Raw genomic sequence first — 19,693 nt, forward strand, 5'->3', positions numbered from 1 at the left:
TGGTATCCTGCAGATTGCATTTTTACAGTTTCTGGATTTACACATATCCTATATAATTCACGAAGTTCTGCAATAAGTTTAGGAGCACTCAGTCTTGGATTCTTTTTAATATTCCTGAGAATAAAGTGTTTCATTCCATCAGATAACTTAGATGGTTTTCCATGTCCTCTTTTGTTTTGAATACAGTTCTGTTTCGTATAAAGCTTAATAGTATCAAAAACTGTAGAATTACTTAAATTAAGGAAATCGGTAATTTTTCTAATAGGTTTCCCTTTCTTCTGATGCAAATCAATAACTAATCTGTGGGTTTCTAATGATGTTTCCTTTTGTGACCGAGCCATTGCAAGAAAACATTAAAATAATGAATATTTTCTAAAAAGAAAATTCGAATTATAAAAGCAAACTATTTTTAGATTTTTGCTTAGCCTCTTTATCCAAACTAATTCCATAAAATTTAATTTTTAATTTCCTGCAGATGATTTTAATTAGAAATTATGAAGATGCCGATTAATTTTGTAATATCTTTTATTTCCATTTCAGCCTAAAATATTATTTTTAAAATTTGCTATTTTTCTTAATTTATTTAGTATAAAGAGAAAGAAAATATGTATTCAAAGGGAAAATATTCTTTATTATTTTATTTCAAAGCTTTTCTCCTATTACTTAATTTTTTTTTTTTTTTTTTTTTTTTTTTTTTAATTATAGTGGCCGATTATTTTTGTGAGACATTGTATACCTTTCTAATATATTCTTGCAAAATTCCTTGACATTTCATCCATGGACTACTGTGTCTGGGATCTCTTGAAAGAGCTCTTTCTAAGCACAAGCCCATCATGATTCATAGACACTGAAAAGTAGTGGAAGAAAATTGAAATCTTAACACCCTGGAAATTTTATGAAAAGCTCTTCTACCATGGAAATCATGATGCAGTTCAGAAAAAAAGACTATCGAGATCAAAAATTATCTTTGCATTTTAAATGTAACTAAACAGCCCTGAAATTGTTCAAAAAAATGTGTAAACATCCTCTTTATCATTTATGTAAATTCATTAAAACATGCTTAATGCAGCAGAGGTACACATTAATAATACTCATAAACTTAACTATACAGTCAATTTAATTAAACTTTCCTTTCTTAGCACACACACGTGTATATATATATTGCTTTTGAAGAAGAGAGATCTGAATCTAATTGTCCTTGAAGTCTGTAGAGTTTTATTTGAAATCTACACCAAACTTGTTGCTTTTTCCTAGTTTTAAAATTTACATTGTCATATTCCTCTTCCAATTATATGTTAAGTAATATTTTTAGGTGATTCTTAAAGTTATAAAAAATGATGCCTTATTTTCTTAATTTCAGATTATTGATGAAGTCTATAGAATATTAAAGTTTATAAGAAATACTTCCAACTTAAATGAAGTATATAACATAACTGATGAGCTTTTTGACTTATCTACTATGGCTATGGAATACTTCAAAGAGCACATTGAGCCTGCGTTACCAGGAATTAAATATTTTGTAACTGACCTTCTTGAGTGTCCCTCTGTAAATAGTAAGTATATGTAATTTGAATGGAAATAATTGTATATATAAGTTGTGTTATTGAATGAAGTGATCAGCAATAATGGATAATTTTCTTGAATATTTATGTGATTTGCCTTTTTGTTATGTCTAAATTATAAGTATTTTTGTTTAATCAGAATAAAATCAGTTTTATTAAGCTCTAATGTAACATATTTATATTATTTGATAAGATCATTATGTGTATGCTAAATAAATGTTGAGCATTTTCTTCTTATTGCATTAAAAAGAATCTTTCGTTCTTATTTTTTTATTTATTTATAACAGCAAAAAATTGATTGCTTCAAAGAGTACAGTACAAAGTCCGTAATTCAGACATCCATCATCCGAAATGATCTATAATCCGGACCTCAAAGCCACAAACTTTTGTATGCTTTACGCATGAGCGTAATGTGTTTATGCATGCAAGTTTAATGCGCGCTTCCAATACCCATGCCACACTTCCAATAATGAAGAAAGTGACAGGGAGGTTATTGGAAATGAAAAAATTTTGATTGGCAAGTTAGTCAGTATTCTCGACACAGCAATTACAGGACTTGAACAGTTTAACTTTGTAACTGAACAAGAAATTATGTCTGTTTATAGAATTAAAGAGAAAGTATTAGCACAAAAAATGAAGCAACTTAAACAACTTACATTGAAAGAAATGTTTAATAAATTAAACAAATAAATATTAAGCTTTTTTTTTGTAAATTTTGATAATCTTTAGATCATAATTGCTTTTTATTTCATAAATTATGGTTTCATATTTTTAATTGTATAATTTCTGCATGCCATCTTACCAGATTTAAATTGATTATCTATAATCCGGAAAAATCCCTAATCCAGAATTGCCGAAGTCCTGACGAGTCCAGATTACAAACTTTGTACTGTATTAACAATGATGCTATGATTTTCAGTGAGACAGTAGATTTTATTCATGTGAGCTTTTCAGTTTTCTCCCATTTATTTATATACAGTACAAAGTCCATAATCCGGACGTCCATTATCCAGAATGATCTGTAATCCGGGCCTCAAAGCCACAAACTTTTTTTTTTATGCTTTATGCATGCACGTTTAATGTATAATGGATGGTATAAGCTAGGGTCACAAACTAAAGGTGAAATTTTCCAGTTATTGGATTCTGTAAAGAAATGTGGAGAAGTGGTAATAAATGAAGATGATATAACAGAAATTTTTCATTGTGACGACAATGCCCCAATCATCAATCAATTAACGGACGGCGAAATCTGTAGTATGGTTCTAGATCCAGAAAATACTGCTTCTGATAGTGAAGAAAGTGACAGAGAAGTTATTGAAAATGAAAAAAATTTCGGTTGACAAGTTAGTCGGTATTCTGGACACAGCAATTGCAGGACGTGAACAAAAAAAAGATTATGTCTGTTTATAGAATTAGAGAGAAAGTATTAGCACAAAAAATGAAGCAACTTAAACAACTTACATTGAAAGAAATGTTTACTAAAGTTAACAAATAAATATTAAGCTTTTTTTTTTTTTTTTTTTTTTTTTTTAAATTTTGTTTTGATACCTTTAGATCATATCTGCTCTTTATTTCATAAATTACGGTTTCATTTTTACTTAAACAACTAACATTGAAAGAAATGTTTAATAAATTAAACAAATAAATATTAAGCTTTTTTTTTTTTTTTTGTAAATTTTGATAACCTTTAGATCATAATTGCTTTTTATTTCATAAATTATGGTTTCATATTTTTAATTGTATAATTTCTGCATGTCATCTTACCAGATTTAAATTGATGATCTATAATCCGGAAAAATCCCTAATCCAGAATTCCCGAAGTCCTGACGAGTCTGGATTACAAACTTTGTACTGTATTAACAATGATGCTATGATTTTCAGTGAGACAGTAGATTTTATTCATGTGAGCTTTTCAGTTTTCTCCCATTTATTTATATACTGTACAACGTCCATAATCCGGATGTCCATTAACCAGAATGATCTGTAATCCGGGCCTCAAAGCCACAAACTTTTTTTTTTATGCTTTATGCATGCACGTTTAATGTATAATGGATGGTATAAGCTAGGGTCACAAACTAAAGGTGAAATTTTCCAGTTATTGGATTCTGTAAAGAAATGTGGAGAAGCGGTAATAAATGAAGATGATATAACAGAAGTTTTTCATTGTGACGACAATGCCCCAATCATCAATCAATTAACGGACGGCGAAATCTGTAGTATGGTTCTAGATCCAGAAAATACCAATTTGCTTTATGTCTTCTCGGTGCATCTTTTTTTTTTTTTTTTCTTTTTATTGTGTATATAAACACACACACAAAATTCATGTTAAGTCTCTCAAAGTGCATTTCTCATTAGAGTCAGCTCTGGATATTTCCATATACTGTAGAAGTCTGATCATTTGGCACTCCTTTTGTCAGTAATCCTATCCATTAACAATGGTGTTAATTAATTTGTACAGGATGCTTTATTTATCTTTAGTTACTTTAAATATTTTTAAATTTTCATAAAATTGTTTATAAGGAGTGAAATGGAAACATGCAACTTTAAAAAATCATCAGTATTGTTAACCACATTATACTAGTAGTTAAAATAATTTGGAAAGTGTAGCCTTCTCAGCAAATCTTAAGATTTTGACCATTCATAGAGCATATCTGATGATCTTTGAATTCTTATGGGGGAATATTACTGTTTTGTATCTTCCACCAAAGTTAGTAACCTTGATCCCAATTATGTACTGAAAATTTTAAAACTAAAGATAAGAATGTATTTGTGCAAATTTCCTTAAATTCAGATTGTAATATTAATTTTAAAAAATACAGTTTTCGTGGCTGCATTTCATGGGAACACTTAAACAATACATTACAAAAAGCTTGATAAAACTAATACTCAGATGCCTTGAAGCATAATTCTTTTTAGAGAAGATAAAAGTGTTGATTATCCAGTGAACAAACATTCCGAGTTATTGAAAATGTTTGAATATTACCTTTCAAATTGTCCATTAATAGTTCTTTAAAAAATGAAATTGTTGAATGAATTGAAAATATTAAAGATGAAGCAATTAAGAAGAGTTAAGTGTTGATGATCATAATTCAAATTGTGTTGAATTCACTATTAGCAAAAGAAACAAAGAGTGTTGATAAAGAAGAAACTTCAACTAAGGTCACTTGGTATCAGGCTGAGAATTTATAGGAAAGAACATTATTGAAGGAAAAATTAACTAGGAAAAATTATTGGAGAAATAATAAGAATTCATATTGTGTGGAATTTTTGTAATTTTATAATTATTGTTTACTTATTTATGTATTTAATTAAAGGAGCAGTATCTATAAAGTAAGTGAACAGCTTTTTTTTTAAAAGACTTTTTGCATTGGCAACAATAATGATTTCAAATCAAAAACTGGTTAAATACTATTAAATTATGCATAAATTTATTTATTAATATGTTTGATCCATTAAACATGTTTTGAGACTTACTGTGTGTAATATTTTTCATTCCTCTATACATTCAGTACCAAAAAAATTAATAATAATTATAGTAATAATTTTGTAGCATTATATAGTATTAATCCAATAATCTAGCTTTGCGAAAGTCTAGAATGATCCACCAATAATTCAGCATTGCTTAAGTCAATAACTGTCATTGCACCTTTAATCTACTGTATTTTCATGCAACATTGGCTCAGCTATTTGGTCAGTGGTTTGCTATAAAAGAATGGCAATGTTTTAATGCTTCTTAAAATTGTGTTAATCTTTACTAATTTATGTAAATAATATGAAATCCTCATTTCAATTTCAGTATTATCAAGAACTTCCTCAGCTAAAGCACTGATTGCAAAATCAAGTGCTTGCAAAGTACCTGTTCATCAAAAGAGTAATTCTTTTTCAACATTGAAAGAGCATATGATTAGTACATATAAGCTTGCTAAAAGGTAAAAACTGTGAAAAAAAATTGATTTCTGTCATTTATTATGTTAATACATTGATATTTCATTTATTCCACATCATCAGTTACCATTTGTATATCATTTGATCATCAGTTATGTTTGCTTTAAAACAGACAGTAAATACTGTTGCATGCATACGGATTTATAATGGATTGAATGCACAGAGAACTAGCACATATAAGCTTGCTAAAAAGTAAAAGCTGTGAAAAAAAATTTGATTTCTGTCATTTATTATGTTAATGCTTATTCCACATCATGATCAGTTACCAGTGGCGTAGCTAGGGGGGGCAAGGGGGGACATCTGTCCCCAGGCGCAGCATTTAGGGGGCGCCAAATGGATGTTATGAAATTTTAAAATAAATTATTTTTATTTTTAAATGCAATAAAAATAAATTAAAAAAATTCGCATAGAGTCTATCGCCCCATTATAATAAGGATATCTTTTTCCTACATTTTTTGTCGTATGATTAGCAAAGATTGAATAGAAAAGCTAGGTTTTCGATTTAAAAGTAAGGTCAATGAAAGTCATCCTTCCTCACAAGTCCCTTTCCCATTCATCCCTAAGTAAACGGCGAGAAAATACTTCGAAGGTTATGTGATACTTTTAAGTTGTAAAGCTTTTGTCCTTTTACAGCTTTGAATAACCCTCCGTATTCGGTTCCATTTTCCTTGTAGCAATCAAGTTTAGCGTCGCGATTCTTTGAAAGTGGAGACACTAAAATAGCAAAAGCCCTTTCATTTTGAACCAAATATTTAAAATCACAATGATTAAGAGAATTAAGTATTCCAAAAAAGAAAAAAAAAAAGTAAGTTAGGGTATTTAATTTTACATTTATTAATTACACAAATATTGCACAAGAGAGGGGAAGAAGCTCAGTTAAACGTATCAAAAATATTAATTTATTTTATTTTATTATTATTAATTTTTATAATATAGAGGGAAAGCCAACTTCGCTGCGTTAAGTACAATGAATTTTACGCTATTAGTCATCTAGTAATTTAAATCCTCTGTTTAAAATTATTTAAGGGAGCAGGTGTTAAATATGCAGGTGGTTTATATAGTTCATTAGTGGGTAGAATGTATAAGTCTGGTCAACGGTGCTAATTCGATATTGTTTATAATCTCAGCGAACGGGCTGACTGCATTTTTATAATTTTCCCTTATATGAAATTTAAATACAAGCCAGTTTCCCTTAGAAAGTCTTCCATAAAGTCATCCCTTCCATAGATGGATAACCTCTACTTGCTTTGCCATACTCAGTTCAATAATAGCAAGCATATATAAAATGCTAATTATAGCGACATAAAGTTTATGCAGAAAATAAGAATTTCTCTCGTAAATGCAGGAGAGAATAATAACTTCCCCTCGTAAATTTTTGGTATGGGCTTGATTTTGCAAAAATCGATGTTCTACACCAGGCATTCCCAAATCTGTTCTTAGATCGATCCCTGTTAAAGGTTTCTTCATCTACCAACTTACATTTTTCTTTATAATATACAGTCTACAACATAATAATAATAATAATTGCATATATGTGACTTAAAGATAATATTTAGAACTAAGAACATAAACAAAAATTTAGATTTATGTTTTATTATATTTTGTATAATTATTAAGTTTACAAATATAAAAAGTTTTCAGGAAAAAAATTACAGAATTTAATTTCCTAAAAGTTCGATTTTAATCACTGCGCTTCATATATTGATGCACATTTTTAAATATGTAGCATAAAATTGCTTATGCCGTATTATTCCTTGTTTCCCGTAATAAGTTGACTAAAGCTTTCTTCAATTAGATAAGAAGAAGGGAAAATCAATTGTGCTGGGCTAGATAAAAGCTTTTATTTTGTGATACTTCTTTCGAATGACTTTTATTCCAAGACTTAAAGTTATTATAATTATACTCCAAAATTCAACTTATACGCATGTATTTTGAATAAGTTTTGTATTCCTGTGATATAGCATTATATGAATAGCTAATTAAATATCACTTTTATCAAATAAAGTTTCATAATTAATGAGATCTTTATTGTGCCGATTAACTGCCCATGCAAATTCGGCTATCGACTCTCATTGTATTCCTTGATCATTATTTACCTCCTTTAAAATTTTCTCGATAACCAGGAAGTCAACCCCGCCGAAAACCTTTCTTCTACACTATAATTCTAATACATTTATCAAAAACAAATGCGTTATACTTTTAATCATAATGAAAAATAAAAAAGTGCAATATTAATATTAAAGGGTATCACTGATGTCCTCGGACGGGAATGCGAATATTTTCTTTTTTTTTTCCTGGATTCATGATATAATAATTTAGATTTAAGTTCTAAAATTTTAATATGAAAGTTATTCATTTTTCGATTCTAGACGTATTTATTATTAACATTTTTCCCCAGTTATAAAGCTTCTTTTCTTTTTTCATAGAAAGTAAACATTTAAATGTAGCAAGAAACTCTTTTTCTATTTAAGAACAAAGGCGTGTGAACGAATAGAAGGAACGCAATTGCGAGAATGACCATAGGAGGCGCAATCAGACGTAGGGATAAAGGGAGCAGGAGGGGTGTAGCCAACTTGACCCGAGAATGAGAAAGTGAACATTAAGGATCTAACATCTTCGAAAGATACTTTGAAAGTTTTCAGAAAAATTTAGCTGTGTGTTACAAAAATAATGTTTTAATTTGTAATGAGTTACTATAAAAATTTAATTTGGGACGTCCTGAATAAAAGTAAATAGGAAAAAAAAAAAAAAAAAAAAACCACCTTTTATGAGTGTCCTCTAAGAAATTCTACATTTTCTAAGTGAATTCTACTCAGTGCACTTCTGTTTTGGAATAGGTAAGCAATTCCCCCTTTTTTGAAAGTTATGGGTATTATATAATTTATAATGAGAAAGCTTTTTATGTTTTTTATTTTTAAATTTTATTAAAAATTCATTACAGTTGTGTATTTAAATGTATTTACCTAAGCTGAAAATTTCTATTAATGGTAATTTGTTCAATTATTAATTATCTGATTAAGAATGGTACTTGAAACTTTTTTTTTCCTTTGCAATAATCTCAATTTTATTAAATATGCTATTCAGTGATGCTATTACACAGAGAGTTATTGATTCCTTGTTGTGCAGTTAGACAAAATCATTATCTTAACAAAATTATTCCTTTAATGTATGGTATTAATGAGAGGATAGTTATTTTAATTCTTATGTAAAAATTTTTCTTCGAAGAGTAGCTGATCACAAATGATTGATTGAATTAAGATTTGCTAATAATGCCTGAACTTTACTGATTTTATAGAGCTGTAGAGGGATGATATCTTATACTTATCTATATGCTGAAACATTTTCATTGTTCCCATATACAGGAATTCTTCACTGTTAAAGAAGTAGAAAGGGGGCTTTATTCTTTTTCCCACATCACTAACTCAGTGGTTCTCACATTTCTTAGAATTTTTAATACAGCATAAGAGTGAAGAATTTCACTTAGAAGAATTAATGTAATTTGACTTTTCACTTAAGAAAGAGTTTGTAATTGAGCATATTTAAAGTATTATAGAATCTATCGCAAAATTCTAATTCATAAATTAGTAAACTCAGAATTAAAATAAAAGTTTAGAAATAATTTTAACTTAAATTATAATTTCAGTGATTTAAAAGTAAGTTAATAAAAACTATATTATTTTTGAATTTTTTTCATGTTTAATAAAAACAATAAAAGGCAAACATTTTTACTTCTTTGAACGAAAAAAAAAAGGATATATTGTAATCACGAAGAATTTCAGGTATCGTATTTCAATACAAATATTCATTTTGACCTTTCGCGAATCAATTCGGACAATTTTTTTGTATGACATCTGTACGTATGGACAAAATAAAGAATTATTTTTTTCCAAAACGGATTGTAAAATGGATTTAAAATATACTCAAAAGGGATTTTTTTTTTTTTTTTCCGTGACGTCTGTACGCCATACATTGTGCACTCACCCCTTTACCCAGGCTTTATTTTCTCAATTGTTAGTCTTTTCGTATATTTTCTAATTATAGTTGTGTTTTAAATGAAGAAAATATTCACCTGTTGTCAAAAAAAGTATTAAATAAATAAAATGAAATAAAAAATAATTTTCGCCGAGTATCGAAATCAAACTTTTATTGCAATTTCTATACTCGTATTTGATAAAGTTTTATATTTGTTAAGTTTGGCTTTACGATAAAAATTAAAAAAATATTTTATTTCAAAACTTGAAATTTTCGATATCATTTTCAACTTGATTGAGGTTAATTATGTTAAAATTAATTGGTTAATTAAGTTAGAATAATTCGAGGAAATAAGTTTAAATAAACTATAGCAAAGAATGTGTACAATTTAATAGGTCGTTTAATGTTTGCCGCTATATATCCACATATTAAAAACTATTTATCAAGACAAAATGTACGTTTTTAAATAATATAAATAAAACACTTAAATTGTACATTCAAATTAATAAATTCTTATAAATCGTTTAAATGAAAATTGCTGAGTGAAAAATTATAAATCCTTCAGGGTATTACCTGATAGATGGCCGGCATTACCTCCTATGAAGGAACGGACATATACACCAATGCCTTCTCCGATATTCGAACCTGGGCCCTTCGGTCTGCTCTCTTAATCACTATACCGTCTGGAGAACGTAAAAAAACGCAAAATCGCGTTTGATAGCTTAACATTTATTCGGTTTGCAGATAAAGTCTTTCCTAAAATCCAGTTTTATTAGATATGCAGATATTGACTTTGAGGAGAAAACTGTCGTTATAAAAGAGTGTTTCCTAGGATTCATTCAAACTCATAAAAAAGATGCAGCAAGTGTAGCAGGTATAATATTACAACAACTAGAAAAAGGCAAATTAGCTTTCAAAGACTGTCGATCACAGTGTTATGTCCTGTAATGTCCGGCTACAAACCAGGAATGCAAAAAAGACTCACAGCACTTAACCCAAAAGCTATATTTGTTAACTGTGATAATCATACACTTAATTTGGTTGGGGTTCATGCTGCTAATCATAAGGTAGCTTCTTTGACTTTTTTAGTACCATGCAAGCTATCTATGTTTATTTTTCAAGATCAACTCTCCGATGGAAAAGACTGAAAACTGCTCTAGGTGTATCGTTGAAGTCGAAGTCAGAAACTCGTTGGAGTGCCAGAGTAGAAGCTGTTAAACTGGTACATGATCAACTTGAAACCTTAGTAGAGTTATTTAAAAATATTGCAGAGGATCATGATGAAAATGCAGATACAAGAAGTGATGCAATTCAATTGTTGCATCGGATCTTAACTTTTACTTGCCAAGATTGACAGGGTTCAGAAAAGGCTTCAAGACCCCATTATGAATTTCCACAATGCTGCTCTATATATTCAGGCTTTACAGGATTATCTTCTACAAAACAGATGAGATATGCATGAAATCTCTTGGAGATGCCAAGGAACTGTGTAATGCTTGTGACGTCCAAGCTGAAAGACGACAGAGAAAGAAGAAGAAAATGCCTGGAGAAATTGCAGAAGATGTAGGACTCACAGCAGAAAATGAAATGCCACGTTTGATGAAAAGTATGCTGGACAAAATACACATAGAAATGGCAGACAGATTCATCAGCTTAAAGAAAGTAGACTCTAATTTTGGCTTTCTTTTAGATATAAACGGACTAATGGCTACAGGCAACGAAAGTAGCTTGAAACAGTGCTGCATTTCGATGGAAAACATTTACGATACAAACTTAGATGGCTTGGAGATGTATACTGAAATAATGGACTGCCGAATGCTACTCAAGACAAGAGCTGATGTTAAGCTTTCGATGCCAGAGGACCTGCTTCGCTTTATTGTACAGTATGGAGAAGATATATTTCCCAATCTGAGAGTTCATCTTCAGATTTTACTGACTATTGGAACCTCCATCGCCGGCTATGAAAGATCTTTCAGTAAACTAAAACTTATCTTGTCCTACCTGAAATTATCCATGGCACAGGAAAGATTGTCTGCCTTAGCTTTGCTCAGTGTGGAGCAGCAGGTTGCCCAGAGTATAAATTTTGATGAACTAATCTATAAATTTGAAGCAGCTAGAGCTAGAAAAATTTCACTTCGAAATTAGTGATTACGTTTGAAGCATTATACATGAAACTGTCATTCTACATTTTCAAGTTATTATATTATTATATCCAATATGATGTTTTAAGTTTTTGGAATTTATATTTGAATAATATTTTAGAATAATCATATTTTCGAACTATCATTATTGTCTTAATTATTTTACTATGTTCTAAGTTAGTGACTTTAGAGAAACTTTTAAAATATACTCTTAAAAGTGCTTTAAAAATTAAAATATTTAATAATTTAAACTAATTAAAATAAAAAATATTTCATATTTTAGCAATTATTATTATTTTAAACAATTAAAATGTTATTATTTTTTAAAGTTTTCTTTTCGTTCCCCACTGCATTCTGGCAGATTGGGGGGGGGGGGCACGAAATCTTCACTTGTCTCCGGCCGCTGATAACCCTAGCTACGCCTCTGTCAGTTACCATTTGTATATCATTTGATCATCAGTTATGTTTGCTTTAAAACAGACAGTAGATACTGTTGCATGCATACAGATTTATAATGGATTGAATGCACAGAGAACCAATGATAGCTTAATAAAATTAATTTTACCGGAAGAAGCACTTTACAGTTTTGGAGCTTCTCACAACAGATACTCGTACATCTCTTCTCAGTATCACAGAGCACAATCAGTACACTTCAAACTACTAAGAACATTAAATTGACACAGAGCAAAGTGTATCCAAAAGTCGAAGCTTTCATAGATATGTACTCCAAATTCAGCTCTAAACAACTACTTCAAAACTGATACTTTCTTTGGTCTTACATAGTTCCCTGGTCACCGAGAAATCTCTAGTACCTTCCATTTCCCGAAATTATTGGAAGGCATATAAAGGCCGGATATGTTTAGAGTTACATATAGGATCAATTGTAGTTATTCAGTTATAATACCCATTACAATTATAAAGGAAACGGACAAAATGGCATCAAATGATCAGCAAGTTTGGTGACAAAACCATCACCAGCTTGGCGATATCTTGCCAACATAGCGAGATGTCCATTTACTGAGTGTTAAATAGACTTTAGAATGTTAGAGCAATTTTATAAAAGTAAGCTTGAACTTTCGATTATGTTAAATAGAATTTCTCATATATATTTACTAATATGTAAAGGATCTACAAAGCGAAAGTATGTTTCGAAGTCCATTAAACAAAAAGTGGATTTGCTGCAAAAAATGGATAAAGGCATATCCTTTGTTTATCTAAACTTTAACGTTTGTTTATCTTTAACGCCGCGGCGCGCAATGAATTGGAAGTTGATCTGTCAGCACTGTCCTTATCTTCAGGGTAGATGTTTTTATTTTATTTGGCTTATAATTCCTTACTAAATGTAGTATTTCATCTCGATGTACTCCGTCTTTGATATGATTTAAACCAAATTCCTCATCATTATAATTCGCTTCCGATTACGAAGAAAGTGACAGAGGTTATTGAAAACGAAATAATTTCTATTGACAAATTAGTCGGTATTCTCGACACAGCAATTATAGGACTTGAACAGCTGTAACTGAACAAGAAATTATGTCTGTTTATAGAATTAAAGAGAATGTATTATCACATAAAAAACGAAGCAACTTATTACATTGAAAGAAATGTTTCATAAAGTAAACAAATAAATATTAAGCTTTTGTTTTTTGTAGATTTTGATACTTTTTAGATCATAATTGTTCTTTATTTCATAAATTAAGGTTTCATATTTTTAATTTTATAATTTCTGCATGCCATCTTACCAGATTTAAACTGATGATCTGTAATCCGGAAAAATCGATAATCCGGAATCGCTGAAGTCCCGACAAGTCCGGATAAACGACTTTTGACTGTAAATATACAACCCTCTAGAGACCGAATTAATTGAAGTTCAATGGTTATGTAGAAATGGTCTGCAGCTACTTAATGGCTGGATAAGTCAGCAGGTTCTGTGGACAAGTAAGAATAATTATATAAATGACACCCGAATTCTGGATTCAATTAACAATGAAGGAATGATGTTTATTAAATAAATTTAAAAAGATTTTAAACATAAAAAATAAACTCATTTTTTATCGTAAAATGTATTTTTATGCGTAGTGTATTTTCATTATATCCTTAAAATTCTAATTTAGAATGTAATTGTCAAGAACTGAATTCTAATCATCAGTAATATAATAAGTAATTATTACGGTTATTAATAAATCCTTCTTATAAAGTTATGCAAATATTTCAATATAAAGATATGCAATATTGCAAAGTTATGCAATTGCAAATATTTCCAAAAACTTTGTCTGAATGCAAATATTTCTAATTTTGTATTAATCAAGATTGCACACGATATTATTTATTTGCACTTCAGTTCTTACCATCAGGTCTAGTAGAAGTTGCAAATCAATTATATTTAATTAAGGAATGACCATCTAAGTTTAGAAACAATGTACCATGACAGCAATTCAATTATTGGTGCTGTATCTTTCATGTTACTCCTGACTGGCAAGCTACATGATTTTTAATGAGTATTCGGGTTTTGCTAGTAACTTCACTTGGAAATTGCTCTTAAACTAGGTTAGTTGGTTATTTGAACATAGAAAGAACATGGGAGCTATTTGGTTAAGATGCTTTCATAGAGAACCTTTGTAAAGAGAACCTAGAAAACTACGTAAACCAACCATGCAGCCTGGGTTAGACTTCGCAACAATTAGTATTTAACAATCTTCAAATGCTAGGCAACTGGTGAGGCTTCAGTTAAATCTCCAATTTAATATTTTATTTGTAAATATTTAAAATATTGTTTTATTCTTAGACACAAAAAGCAGAATTTAAGTTTTGTTAACTCGTTAGTAAACTACCAAGCCATAGTGCAAATGAATATTCAATTTCTTTTGCAATAATTGTATTCACTTAATATTCTTGGAATATGAGCTAAAGAAGGAATGTTCTCGGAAGATTAAAGAAGTGTTTAAATCCAGTGATATTAGGTTTGTCTTACAAGCTCAGGATCAAAACGATTCTGCAATTGCCCGAGTAGTTGACTTGTAAATGGCTGTGATTTGAGCAGATGACTTTAAATCTTACGTTATTCAGTCAGAAAATGTATTCCAAATGTTCCTTTTCATTATTCAATAACCAATCGGAGAACCGCTTGTTTTCCGAAAATAAATATGTGTACTCAATCGTCCTGCATGTTCTACAAATTTGTTTTCTTCTGATTTTTTTTCTTTCCCAAAAACTAAAGTTACCTATCAAAGGAAAGTTTTATGACATTGAAGAGACAAAAGGAGTATGACATCTACTTTTAGAGGCATGTCAAAAACTGATCTCTACAAGCCTTCTCTTCCGTTACATGTTGTGCATTCACACAGAAAGTAGCATCAGCGTAAATTCTATAATCTATTTTTATTACACTCTGATTACTTTATTAACATAAAGTGAATATTATACTAAACCTTTTACTTCAGCTTCAATAATTCGGAATTGTTGTCGGGACTAAGAAGATAAGTCAAATTGAATATTTCGATAATCCAATAAATTAAAGGTCAAAGTTTCACTATTTTATTTTCAGAGGGAGGGAAAATTTTTTCAGTTTTGGTCCATTATTCTAAGTATATTTGCTTCAATTCTTTATTTTTTCCATAAAAGCAAAAATTAAAATTTAATAATATACAGGGTGGTTGTAATTAAAGTTCCACTTTGAAACGGTCATAAAAGGAAAACTACTGGATCAAATGTTATCAAACTTGGTAACCGTGTAAAGGAGGTCATGGGAATTTATTTTCCGCGAAAAAAAGAAAGTTCGAAACCTCACCATCGGGGGGAAATGGCGCTGTATGCAATATTATTAAACAAAATGTGAGTCGGAATCTAGCTTAACCTTTTGTCACACGGATTTAATATGTTGTATACCCTTAAGAAACTTTTGAAGTAAGCAAATTACCATTTAAAGGCGTTAAATTCGATAAAAGTCGAGTGCGCCATCCGTGTAAGGGAAACATTCATCCGTGAAAACCACGAATTAGCGATTAGAAAATTTGAGATCGCAAATCACTCGCACAAGCGCGTACAATCTGGAAATCGTTTTCTTACAGATCGCTAATTTGTAACTTTTGAAGCCTGGATTCGGCCCTATTCTGATTCGCGTACACTACCAAGCCATAGTGCAAATGAATATTCATGTTCTTTTGCAATAATTGTATTCACTTAATATTCTTGGAATATTAGCTAAAGAAGGAATGTTCTCGGAAGATTAAAGAAGTGTTTAAATCCAGTGATATTAGGTTTGTCTTACAAGCTCAGGATCAAAACGATTCTTCAATTGCCCGAGTAGTTGACTTGTAAATGGCTGTGAATTAAGGAGATGACTTTTAATCTTACGTTATTCAGTCAGAAAACATATTCCAAATGTTTTGTATTGCATGACAATGCATCTTTTCATTGTTCAATAACCAATCAGAGAACTGCTTGTGTTCCCAAAATAAGTATGTATACTCAAGCGTCCTGCATGTTCTTCAAATTTGTCTCCTTGTGATTTTTTTTCTTTCCCAAAAACTAAAGTTGCCTCTCAAAGGAAAGTTTTATGACATTGAAGAGACAAAAGGAGTATGACATCTACTTTTAGAGGCATGTCAAAAACTGATCTCTACAAGCCTTCTCTTCCGTTACATGTTGTGCATTCAGACAAAAAGTTGTATCAGCATAAATTCTATAATCTATTTTTATTACACTCTGATTACTTTATTAACATAAAGTGAATATTATACTAAAACTTTTACTTCAGCTTCAATATTTCGGAATTGTTGTCGGGACTAGGACTTAGAAGATAAGTCTAATTGAATATTTCGATAATCCAATAAATTAAAGGTCAAAGTTTCACTATTTTATTTTCAGAGGGAGGGAAAATTTTTTCAGTTTTGGTTCATTATTCTAAGTATATTTGCTTCAATTCTTTATTTTTTCCATAAAAGCGAAAATTAAAATTTAATAATATACAGGGTGGTTGTAATTAAAGTTCCACTTTGAAACGGTCATAAAAGGAAAACTACTGGATCAAATGTTATCAAACTTGGTAACCGTGTAAAGGAGGTCATGGGAATTTATTTTCCGCGAAAAAAAGAAAGTTCGAAACCTCACCATCAGGGGGGAAATGGCGCTGTATGCAATATTATTAAACAAAATGTGAGTCGGAATCTAGCTTAACCTTTTGTCACACGGATTTAATATGTTGTATACCCTTAAGAAACTTTTGAAGTAAGCAAATTACCATTTAAAGGCGTTAAATTCGATAAAAGTCGAGTGCGCCATCCGTGTAAGGGAAACATTCATCCGTGAAAACCACGAATTAGCGATTAGAAAATTTGAGATCGCAAATCACTCGCACAAGCGCGTACAATCTGGAAATCGTTTTCTTACAGATCGCTAATTTGTAACTTTTGAAGCCTGGATTCGGCCCTATTCTGATTCGCGTACACTACCAAGCCATAGTGCAAATGAATATTCATGTTCTTTTGCAATAATTGTATTCACTTAATATTCTTGGAATATTAGCTAAAGAAGGAATGTTCTCGGAAGATTAAAGAAGTGTTTAAATCCAGTGATATTAGGTTTGTCTTACAAGCTCAGGATCAAAACGATTCTGCAATTGCCCGAGTAGTTGACTTGTAAATGGCTGTGAATTAAGGAGATGACTTTTAATCTTACGTTATTCAGTCAGAAAACATATTCCAAATGTTTTGTATTGCATGACAATGCATCTTTTCATTGTTCAATAACCAATCAGAGAACTGCTTGTGTTCCCAAAATAAGTATGTATACTCAAGCGTCCTGCATGTTCTTCAAATTTGTCTCCTTGTGATTTTTTTTCTTTCCCAAAAACTAAAGTTGCCTCTCAAAGGAAAGTTTTATGACATTGAAGAGACAAAAGGAGTATGACATCTACTTTTAGAGGCATGTCAAAAACTGATCTCTACAAGCCTTCTCTTCCGTTACATGTTGTGCATTCAGACAAAAAGTTGTATCAGCGTAAATTCTATAATCTATTTTTATTACACTCTGATTACTTTATTAACATAAAGTGAATATTATACTAAAACTTTTACTTCAGCTTCAATAATTCGGAATTGTTGTCGGGACTAGGACTTAGAAGATAAGTCAAATTGAATATTTCGATAATCCAATAAATTAAAGGTCAAAGTTTCACTATTTTATTTTCAGAGGGAGGGAAAATTTTTTCAGTTTTGGTCCATTATTCTAAGCATATTTGCTTCAATTCTTTATTTTTTCCATAAAAGCGAAAATTAAAATTTAATAATATACAGGGTGGTTGTAATTAAAGTTCCACTTTGAAACGGTCATAAAAGGAAAACTACTGGATCAAATGTTATCAAACTTGGTAATCGTGTAAAGGAGGTCATGGGAATTTATTTTCCGCGAAAAAAAGAAAGTTCGAAACCTCACCATCAGGGGGGAAATGGCGCTGTATGCAATATTATTAAACAAAATGTGAGTCGGAATCTAGCTTAACCTTTTGTCACACGGATTTAATATGTTGTATACCCTTAAGAAACTTTTGAAGTAAGCAAATTACCATTTAAAGGCGTTAAATTCGATAAAAGTCGAGTGCGCCATCCGTGTAAGGGAAACATTCATCCGTGAAAACCACGAATTAGCGATTAGAAAATTTGAGATCGCAAATCACTCGCACAAGTGCGTACAATCTTGAAATCGTTTTCTTACAGATCGCTAATTTGTAATTTTTGAAGCCTGGATTCAGCCCTAAAACATGAAGATACTGATTCAAAACGCTTTTAATCGATTTTGGCCAAAGAAATCCCTCATGTTATCTACCTAGTTCCATTACATTTTCCTACTGTATTCGATTGCATAGGAGTCATTCCACACCGTTTGGTGTGGAATGACAGCTAGTTTCATAACAACCATTTTTCTCTGAATAGTAGTCAATAGCTGGACCACTGTGATTGCAGCACGCTTAGAGTCAATGTTAAAATGTTTCTTGATACATGAACTGCAGTAACGTGGCATTTTAGATACTACAATTTTTATGCAGGGCCGGGCCCCTCCTCAGATGTGTCGCACAGTTACTTAGGCAACATTTCACGAATGAACGTTTTATAGGCCGACATTTCCCCTCTTCCCACCAGACCTCAAACTCTGTGACGTTTACCTATGGGGTTATCTCAATAGCACTATTATGGTGATAATCTAAACAATTTGGCAGAAATGAAAAATTTGATACACCAACATGTCCGTAACATTCCTCCTGATATGCTAAATGCTGCTGTTGAGAATGCAGTAACAGGATTTAAGTTGCTTTCGGGAAATACTGGACGCTACATTGAACGTGCTTTGTAACACGTTTCGGAAACGATTAAACACATTTTAAACCAGTGTTTTCATGTCTTATTTCATTTAACAATATTGCATACAGCGCCATTTTTCCCTTTGTGAGGAGTTTTTTAACTCTTCCGCCCCCCATGGAAAATAAATTCCCAGAATCTCCTTTACACGATTCCCAAGTGTGATAACATTTGGTCCAGTAGTTTTCCTTTTATTACCATTTCAAAGTGGAACTTTAATTATAACCACCATGTAAATTAAACTTAAAAAGTTTGACAGTTTGGTTCAAGTCCCAGCTTTAAAAATATATATATATATAAATATAATCTTTTATACTGATCCTCTTAGAAAGAATGTTTTAAGAAGCTAATTTTTCTCTCCCATTGTAGATTGTATAAAAAAACATGATCTTTAATATGATTTAGATTGTTTCAGCCGATATAAGAATCGGGTCACTCGGTGGTACAGAATAAACACTGCTGAACTGTTTTATTTCTTTGCCATTTAGCAAAAAATCGTTTAATTAAAATATTTATCCTTTGGAATTCGCTTTAAACTTAAAAATTTTTTTAAAAAAAGTTAAAATGACTAGAAAATGAAAAGCTGTCTTCAGCTGAAACACAATTCATGTAATTGATATTTAAAAAAAAAATTGACAAGAATGCAAAATTTATGGAAGTCTAGCAGTTGAAAAATCGTAATTTTTTTGTTTGAGCACTGAAAATAACTGTAGAAAGAAAG

At 30.6% G+C, this 19,693-nt stretch overlaps 1 protein-coding gene across 8 annotated transcripts in view; it reads left to right on the forward strand.

The window, feature by feature from the left end:
- Window positions 1–19,693, forward strand: part of LOC118201622 (uncharacterized) — an 85,231-nt gene that overhangs the window by 52,209 nt on the left and 13,329 nt on the right. For all 8 annotated transcript variants that reach the window (XM_085816100.1, XM_085816107.1, XM_085816103.1 and 5 more), the window contains 2 exons: window positions 1,361–1,553; window positions 5,359–5,491. In XM_085816100.1, coding sequence (XP_085672226.1) covers window positions 1,361–1,553; window positions 5,359–5,491 — 326 coding nt within the window. The remainder of the gene's footprint in view (window positions 1–1,360; window positions 1,554–5,358; window positions 5,492–19,693) is intronic.

This window comes from Stegodyphus dumicola, chromosome 4 (genome assembly GCF_044657685.1).
Source record: "Stegodyphus dumicola isolate Sdum_Otavi_A_Nest chromosome 4, ASM4465768v1".
Taxonomy (NCBI): domain Eukaryota; kingdom Metazoa; phylum Arthropoda; class Arachnida; order Araneae; family Eresidae; genus Stegodyphus; species Stegodyphus dumicola.